This window comes from Microtus ochrogaster, chromosome 19 (assembly GCF_000317375.1).
Source record: "Microtus ochrogaster isolate Prairie Vole_2 chromosome 19, MicOch1.0, whole genome shotgun sequence".
Classification (NCBI taxonomy): domain Eukaryota; kingdom Metazoa; phylum Chordata; class Mammalia; order Rodentia; family Cricetidae; genus Microtus; species Microtus ochrogaster.
In genome coordinates, this window is record NC_022021.1 from 58452416 (window position 1) to 58461563 (window position 9148).

The window sequence follows — 9148 nt, forward strand, 5'->3', positions numbered from 1 at the left end:
GTGTAAGCACACAGTGTGTGTACTGTGAAGCCGCTGTGGAGTGTGTAAGCACACAGTGTGTGCACTGTGAAGCCGCTGTGGAGTGTGTAAGCACACAGTGTGTGCACTGTGAAGCCGCCGTGGAGTGTGTAAGCACACAGTGTCGCGTGTCTCATCTCGCCGCAGGCTGAAAATAGTTCACAGACAACACCGATATTGCTTCAGCACCATTTTGTTTTCCTTGATCATTACAATTTTTACTTTTATTTTCTTTCTACAATAACTATGTTGGTGTTAGTCACTTGCTGAGTAAACCAAAGTTCCCTTTGAACAAACCCCAGAAATCAATCATGGCCTCAGGCGTAACTTACCAGGTGGCTTTATCCTTTGCCAATCTGTGTGTAAATCAAGAAATATTTTTGACTATCAAGAAATACCAAGAATCCCTATATGTTCTCTAGTATTAGAAGGTCAGAATTTTAAAAAATACAGTTCTTTGGTTTTTAGAATTTCGAATCATCCAGGAACTGTTTCCTTACATGATGTATTATTGAAGTGTTTGCATAGCTATAACCTTCCCTTACTTGTTGAATGACTGGTGTTCACATAGCTATGACCTTCCCTTTTGTGTTATATTTGTGTTGCATTACTGAAGTCTTTGTGTAGTTCTGACCAAGTCCTCAAAAGCAACTTAAAGGAGGAAAGATTCACTTTGAGTCTGTAGCAGATGGTTCAGTTCATTGTGAACTGGAAGGCATAGTGAAGCAAGACAGTCACATCACAGCAATAAGGACGCTTCATAAAGAATCCTAAGGGGATAGGAAAAAGAGACCCCCAAGGGCCCACCCCCAACATGAATTCCTCAACCTAGACCCTCCTAATGATCTCAGAACCTCCTGAAATAGCACCATTAATCCCCTAATACACAGATGTTTTGGAGAAGCACATTCTATCCAAAGCGTTAGCAGCGATCATTGTACAAAGCTCTGTCTACCCTTTTAGTAGTAAAACACTAATGTAAAGTAGCAAGCCATGTCTCTCCCAACATTTAAGAGGACAAAAGCTTGCCTAACTTTGCTGAGCATAAACAATGTAAATTCACTATAGAGAGTCTGGAAAATCTAATAGGTTTAGAACATGTCCAGACATTCAACTTTTCAGTGTGCTCTTCTGATCCTTTCTGTATGTCATCTGTAGACACACATAAAATTTTTAGAACATACAGTCAACATGTCTTTACATGGCTCTTCCTAATCCTTCATGTCCTTCTCCTTTTCTCTCCTGTCAGTCTCTCTCCCTCTGGGTGCATTTTAGACTCTGCACACAGCTGTGCATAAGCCTATCTGTTTAGGCTTCGTACAGAGAGGCAAGAAGCATCCAAAACTTGCTCCCTGGGAAGAAAATAGACATATGATGAATTCATGATGCTAAACAGGTAGATGATAAAAGATAGGCAGATACATACATACATAGAAAGATACAGAGAAAAAAGAAAGGGATGTATGTTGTCTAATTATATAGTTACTGGAAGATATTAAGTGGGTTTGTGACCTTTTGTTAAAAATAAAACTCTTGCCCCTACTTTAGATTCCAAAGGAATCTGTCAGTCTTTCCATCCTACCTGTTATTTCTGCAACATCTTGTCTCATTTCTGCAGAAATGCTTTGTCAGCTGCAGGGTTAGGCCTAGGGATCTACTCTCACCATGGTTTCCAAGGCCTTCTACACAGCCTCTAGGGAAGTGCCTCCCAGTTCCGAATCACCAGCTGCATAGCATATCCTCCACTAAACAATTCTGAAGCTCATTTTAATCAGCCTGTGGCTCTTCCCTTTCCCTTTCTCTGTGCTTTACTCCGAATTCCTTCTAAGCACACTTCCTAAATGGTCTTCTGGCCAAGACTGCCCATCTTCAGTAACAGGCTGCTTGTTACCTCTGGATGCGACCTGGAACATTTCTGTCGCGCTCCAATAACCCAGATACCCTTTCCTGTCACTCATGCACTGTTACTTCTCACTGCTTAGGAGGCACACAACAATTTCATTGTCGAAATGTTTGCAGAAAATCCCTTTGAAAGCAATGCTATTCACAATGGTAACAAAAGAATAAAGTACTTAGGGGCAAACTTAACCTAAAAGGCAAAAGATGTGCATACCCCAAACCACAATGAGTTGCTGAAGTAAATTAAAGAAGTTGCCAATAAATGAAAAGACATTGTGCTTCCTGAGTTAGAAACTCATATTAAGATGTCACTGCTCCCCAAAGAAGTTTGTGGATTCCGTATGATCTCTGCCGAAACTCAATAACATTTTTACAGAAATGGGAAAGTTCATTCTAAAAATTTATGTGGGATCTTAATGGACTCCCAGACATTTCAGACAGTTTTACAAAAGAAAAACAAAATTAGAGGGAGGCCTCACCTTTCCTGATTTTAGAAGTTATTATAGAGCTGCAATAATCAAAAACAGTGGTACTGGCATGAAGGTGGTAGTCATGTAGATCAATGGAATCGAACCGAGAGTTCAGAAATGATCCCCTACATCTACAGTTAGCTAATTTTTAAGAAAGGTGCTAAGATCACTCAGTAATGGTCTTCAAAATATAGTGCTTGAGAAACTAGATTGTGCAGGAAGGAAAGATCTTAGATTCTTACTTTACAGCATATCAAAGACCCAATCATAGTACCTAGAATCATAAAATTCTTAGAAAAAGGCCTAAAGAAAGAACATCTAGCAATGGATTTGGCATTGCTTTTTGGGACATTATGTCAAATGTACAGGCAACAAAAAAATGAAACAGACAAATTGGATTGCAAGATACTATTAACAGTGCAGACAGGAAACCCACAGAATACAAGGTGTTTGTGCATCAAGCATCTCATACGGAAGTTAATATCAATAATAGGGTTCTTCATATAGCTCCACAAAAAAACCAGTGCTATTCCAAAGTGAGTAAAGGATATTAATAATTATTCCTCCAAAATTCCTTCAAAAACAGAGGGACAGTCAATGACGCCTGTAAAAGATGTTCAACATTACATTAGGGAAATGTAATTCAAAACCACAACCAAATACCACTTCATACTCCAAAGGATGACTGTTATAAAAATAATGCACTTTCACACACAATACATAAGAGCAATGAGCTGTGGGGAATGAGAACCTGTGGGCAGATGTGGAGATATAAAATGATAAGGCTGCCTTGAGAAACACTGTCTTAGTAGGGGGCTTCTATTGCTGTGATAAAATACCATGGCCAAAGGCAACTTGAGGAAAGCGTTTATTCTCTCCTACAGATCTCAGGTCACAGCCCAACAACCTGTCACTGAGGGAAATCAGGGCAGGAACTGGAAGACAAGAGCTGAAAAGGAGACCCAAGGCTTCCTCAGCCTGCTTTCTTATACAATGCAGGGCCACCTGCACAGGAATGACAGGCATTTTCTCCACTGAGAGTCGCTCTTCCCAAATGACTCAGCTTGGGTCAAGTGGACACAAAACTAAGCAACACAGACAGCATGGTGGATTGTTAAAAACTGAACAGAAGAAAAAGTATAAGCACGTGATCCAGCAGCTCCGCTTTGGAGCTGAAAGGAGAATGTCAAAGCAGTTTGTGCACGCTGTTCACTGCCGCGTTACTCACGGGAGCCAAGAGAAAGACAGAGGAAAACCAAGTGTCCATCAAGAGATCAGTAGAGAAATAAAGTATGTTCGTTCATGTATAGGAAAAAATATCACTCAGCATTCAAAAGAAAGGAAAATGGGATCCATGCTCCTTCATGAATGGGTCTCGCAGACATTCTGCTCAGTGAAATAATCCTATCACAAAGAGGCAAATACTGTTGATTCCACACCTATAAAAAAATACCCTAGAGTCACATTCACGGACACAGAAAGTGGGTTAGTGCTTTCTGGGGGCTGGGTAGGAGACATGGGGGTTACTCTTTAATGGGTACAGAGTTTTTGGAAAATGAAAAGGGCTTGGAGAGGTTGGTCGTAGCGGTTGTGCAATACTTTGAATACCCCAAGGCCACAGAACTGTACAGTTAGAAGTGGTTCAAATGGTGAATTGTATATGGTATAGGCAAACTATCTAGACCACAGTCTTGACCTCATGGGATTGTCTGCAGAGCAAACCCGCCTGTTTTCTTGAGCCATTCATGAGACACAAATGAAATCCACTGTCTCTAACTATTCCCAGCCTCCTCTCATCATGTTAACCCACAGGCTAGACACTGACCTGTGAAGAACGGAAGGAGCCTGTGACGTCCTTCGGTATGGTTATAATCAGTGACCAGCCAGAGTTCCTCCCAGTGCGCTCAACATGAATTCCTGTGGAGCTAATATCAATCTGATTCCTTTGCTAGTGTACTCTGCTAAGACTGTCCTTGCTTGGAACTCTCTCACAGTCGGAAAAGAAAAGTCAAGCTTGCCCACAGGATGGTACAAAATAAGCCAAAATAACAATCAAATAGAAATAATGTATTGGCAGATGTACGTGTTCTGGTGACACTGTGGCCTAAGGGGTGGTGATGCAGGTGTTTAGGTGACGCCAACAGGTCTCCACTCGTTCCTTCACTCATTCGTTCTTGGCCCTGTCCCATCTTCAATCTGCTTAGACAGGCTTGCCACCCAGAAGCTCACTGCAAGCTTCCCGATTCGTGGGTGGAGAAACAGAGTGAGCAGCGCGCTCAACCATCCAGGCTAGAGTCTGTTTGCTTTTCACAAACTCTAACCGGGTCACAGCTCTGAATACGTCACCTTGGCCGCAATGATGCAAATTCTTAATAGCTTCGTTCCAGGTCACGAGTTCTGCCCCAGATCACTGAAACAGCTATTTGGCTGAAAGCAGAGCCCTGGTGATCACCCAAGAGTACTCAGGTTAAAACTAGTATCAGGTTCAGGCGGCATTGAAGAACAAAAAGGACAGAGTCAGTCAGTCACCTTTCCATGAGTCCTAGTAGGTATCTATGAATCAGATATGTTGTACATTAAATGTGATACCCAAATCCTTCTGATGAGATATTTTGGGGATCCTAATTCTAGGAAGCAGTGTAGTTCCACGTTGTGGTCAAGGCCCTCTCTGTACCTTATCCACTCAGTCATGAACAATATGTGAACATGTTATTATATAACATACAGTCTCTAAAAGCCCACAGGTGGGTCTGGTGCGACAGCTTTCACCTGTGATCTCAGCACAGGGGAGACAGAGGGAGAAGGATCACCCATAAATTTGAGACCAGTCTGATCTACAGAGGGAGTCCCAGGCCAGTAAGGACTATATAGCAATACCCTATCCAAAAACAAAAAGAAACAAATGGCTCAACAGTTTCATTGTTACCTTTAGCAGCTCCCTGTGCCAACCAGGCTCCCCCTTCCAGGTACCACTATCAGCATCTTTGAATGTATAGCCGAAAGTAGATTCATCTTTTAAGTTGGGGCCCTAGATCTTATGCCCAGAGGGACTAGGAGTCATCAGAACAAAATTCCAGACTCATATGAAGATTTGTAATGAATTGCAAGTGATACACGGCTTCCTTGATAGCCATTATCAACAAGAGCTCATTTTAAATATATGTCTCATACATCTAATGCTGTCTAAATAAGCCAAAATGTTTATATGGAGCAAAAATTAGAAAACGTCAGGCTGTTCCTAGGCACAAGGAATTTATATTAACGCAGTGCCACCCTGACATCTCTCTAAAGGAGGGGTTGTCAATGTCACCAAGATCACTTCCACTTTATAGATAGGAAACTAAGCTGGTTGAGGGTGACTAGCCCGCACTGCCACACAGCTGGTTGGCACAAGCGTGGCTTGTACCAAAGTCATCAAACCAACCACACTTGAGTGGTATTTGTCCCAGACAGCCTTCACCTGGCATGCAAATGAACACAGGTGCCTTCTTCAAAATCGAAAACATAAAACCAAACATGGACGAGATAGGAAGCCCGCACTCACTTTACAAAACAGTGTTGTCAGAAGCAAGCCGTTCTCAGCAACAAGCTTGCCCTGGAACTGGCCAACTGGTTAAAAATCATTAATGGTTTCTCAGAAATACTGGGACAGAGGAACCAAACCAAAACTTTAGTACTTGTGCCAGCTGAAGTTCAAAGAACTGAAAAGGCAACTTGAGCCCAGTGTCCGCAGTAGAAGAAAACACTGCTTTAAGACTGTTGAGATATTCTTTCTCTGAACATCAGTTACACTTGGAGAAAATACCCCTGAGAACAACTGAGGGCTTGGTACAGCCTCCCTCCAGGGGTCTTCCCATGCGAACTTGCTTCCGAGCCTTCTCTGTGCACCCCAGGGTCACCTGACTCCCAGTCTTTTGTTGCCCTTAGCAATAAAATTTGTTGGACCCATTCCGCACAAAGTTTCAGAGCTGCACAGGTGCCTGCCTCTTTCAAAGCAGTTTCCTACAACCTTAGTTCTTCCAGAAACAGCATTTACGCACTCAGGTGGTTGCAAATGAACAGACTTAACCGGAGGGTGGTAGCACATGCCTTTAATCTCAGCACTTGAAGGGCAGAGATGGGTGGATCTCTGAGTTTGAGGCCAGCCTGACTCTACAGAGTGATTTCCAAGACAGCCAGGGTTGTTACACCAAGAAACCCTGTGGTGATATTTTGTTTGTTATCTAACAAATAACGCTTGCCTGAAGATCAGAGTTCAGAGCTAAGTCACTAGTTAGACATAGAGGTCAGGCAGTGGTGGCACACACCTTTAATCCCAGCATTCGGGAGGCAAAGGCAGATAGATCTCTGTGAGTTCAAGGCCACCCTGGGCTACGTGAGATTGGTCCATTCTAAAAGAGAAACAGAGCCAGGTGGTGATGGCTCACACCTTTAATTCCAGTACTTGGGCGTCACATGCCTTTAATCCAAACACTAGGGAGGTAGAGACAGGAAGGGATATGGCTGGACAGAGAGAGGAATATAAGGCAGGAGGAGATAGGAGATTGGAGCATTTAGTCAGAGGATTCCTCAAGGCAGGATCACCCATTCCGTGTGAGGATTGGGTAGATGTAAGAAGTAGTGACTGGCTGCTCTGTCTCTCTGATCTTTCAGCATTTATCCCTATATCTGTCTCAGGGGGGTTTTATTGTAAAGACCAAATTAGAATTTGCACTACAAAACCCTGTTTTGAAAATGAAAGGAAGGAAGGAAGGAAAGAAGGAAGGAAGGAAGGAAGGAAGGAAGGAAGGAAGGAAGGAAGGAATTAAGGAAGGAGAAGGGAAGGGAAGGGAAGGGGAGGGGAGGGGAGAAGAAAAGGAGGGGAGGGGAGGGAGAGGAGAATAGACTTAAATGAAAGGACAAAAACGCAAGATGAGGCAAAAGGTTCAAATCTAAACGCCATAGTCGGACACCAGTGGAGAGCAGTTACTCAGCTTACAGCTGAAGGACAGTGGTTATGAGGGGGTTAAGTGAGAGCCAGTTCCGCATAAGAAAAGCTTCTGGTTGAGAGGAGCAGCTACAGCTAGAGGCTGATTGAGAAGCTGTTAGTCCCATCCTCTCCTTTCCCAGGCTGCCAGTGCCTCCCATGAGCAGCAAGAGGTTATGGATACAGTTAGCAAAGATCAGGACCAGAGAAGGTGCGGAGCATCTCCAGAAGAAAGAAGGAGGAGCATAAAGCTTCTCCCAAAGGCGGGTGAGCCGAGGTTCTAGGACATAGCCCAGTTCACAGACTGCTCAGCTAGCGAGCAGATGCTTTCAATCCCCAACAGCTGCATGAAACCAGGTGTGACAGCCCACATCTGCACTGCCCAGAGGTGGGTGTAAGAGGGTCAGAAATCCAAGGTCAACCTCAGCCACGTAGAAAATCCAAGGCCAGCCTGGGCTACACGAGACCCTGCCTCTAAACAAGAAGCAATTGAGAAGACCACGTAGCTTGTTTCAGCTCTTGAAAAGTAGACTGAAAGCAAGAGGAGGCCCTTCTTCCTGCTCTGCTGTCTCTAATTTTGGGAAACCCTATTGCCTAAAGAGTCAGAACAGGTCAAAGGGCATCTTAATCCCAAGGCTTCTTCCCAACCCATGGTGTTGTCACCAGTGGCCCACGGCGGCCTGCTTTTCCTCAGAAGTGCCCAGGGCATATGTGAGCAGGCTGACTCAGCCTCTGCCTGGATTCACTGGAGTGGGAGGCTTAGTGAATCACTTGTGTGGGTGACGATTTAGGCTGTGTTATTCTTTGAGTGGATTCACTCCGCACACTAACAGAGTGTCCGTTTGAATCATGGAGGTGACTCAGCCGAGGAAGTCGACCTGACCATGGTGTATCAGGCAGCGTCTAATGGAGATGTCAGTGCTCTGACTGCCATGATTCGAGAGGACCCTTCCATCCTGGAATGCTGTGACAGCGAAGGTGAGCTGTTTGTGCATTATTTTTTTTTTTAATCCACGCTGCAATACTTTATCTTCTCAGAGGTGGTCTTTTGCGGTGAGCAACATCTCAAACATTTTTGACTGGCCCTGTGATACTGGAGGTGTCTTGCCTGTGGTTCTGTGTGCACCCCTTGGCATTTCTCTGCATGAAGGTGTTGGACACAAACCTTCAGCATCATAATTCATTTCTTATTATGAGTGGTTTGTTGCCAGTAGTTTTGCAGGCATGGGCAATAAGTTGTCTTTGTGCATATGTGCTTATGGAAACCAAAAGTATCTTTCATAAGGTACTATATATTTCATTTTTGAGACAGGGTTTCTCACTGGAATTTGGAACTTACCTAATAGGCTAGCTAAACTGACTGGCCAGTGAGCCCAAGTATCTGCCTGTCTCCATCTTCTCAGGGCCAAGATTACAAGCACAAAACATTATGCCTGGCTTTCTTAAGTGTGTTCTGGGTACCCTACTCAGATCCTCATGACTGCACAGCAAACATTTTGGGGACTGAGTGTTCTGGCCACCAGTAGTTACAAGTGTCTAGGAAGAGATGGTTACATCAGCCGCAGTGGTTGTCAGGGGAAATATAAATGTCATAGTCCTTCAGAGAGCAGAGAATTTGGCTCTTGGTTGACAGCATAGCTGTATTCCCCATCCCCATTCTTTCTAAATGCAATGGAGAACATTGGATATGATAAAAAAAAATAATAACTCTGGAAAACAAAGAGAAAATGACAGATTGGTTAAGTCCTGGGATCTGAGAACCAGAGTGTTGGTGAGTTGTCTGGATCTACATCTT

General features: G+C 43.7%; 1 protein-coding gene across 4 annotated transcripts in view; it reads left to right on the forward strand.

Moving 5' to 3' along the window:
• The window catches only part of Ankrd55 (ankyrin repeat domain 55), an 85076-nt gene that overhangs the window by 9991 nt on the left and 65937 nt on the right, over positions 1 to 9148 (forward strand). For 3 of the 4 annotated variants that reach the window (XM_026783765.1, XM_026783767.1, XM_026783768.1), the window contains exon 2: positions 8209 to 8331. The exons of the other annotated variant lie outside the window; for it this stretch is intronic. In XM_026783765.1, the coding sequence (XP_026639566.1) occupies positions 8209 to 8331 (123 nt within the window). The remainder of the gene's footprint in view (positions 1 to 8208; positions 8332 to 9148) is intronic. 4 annotated transcript variants of the gene reach the window in all.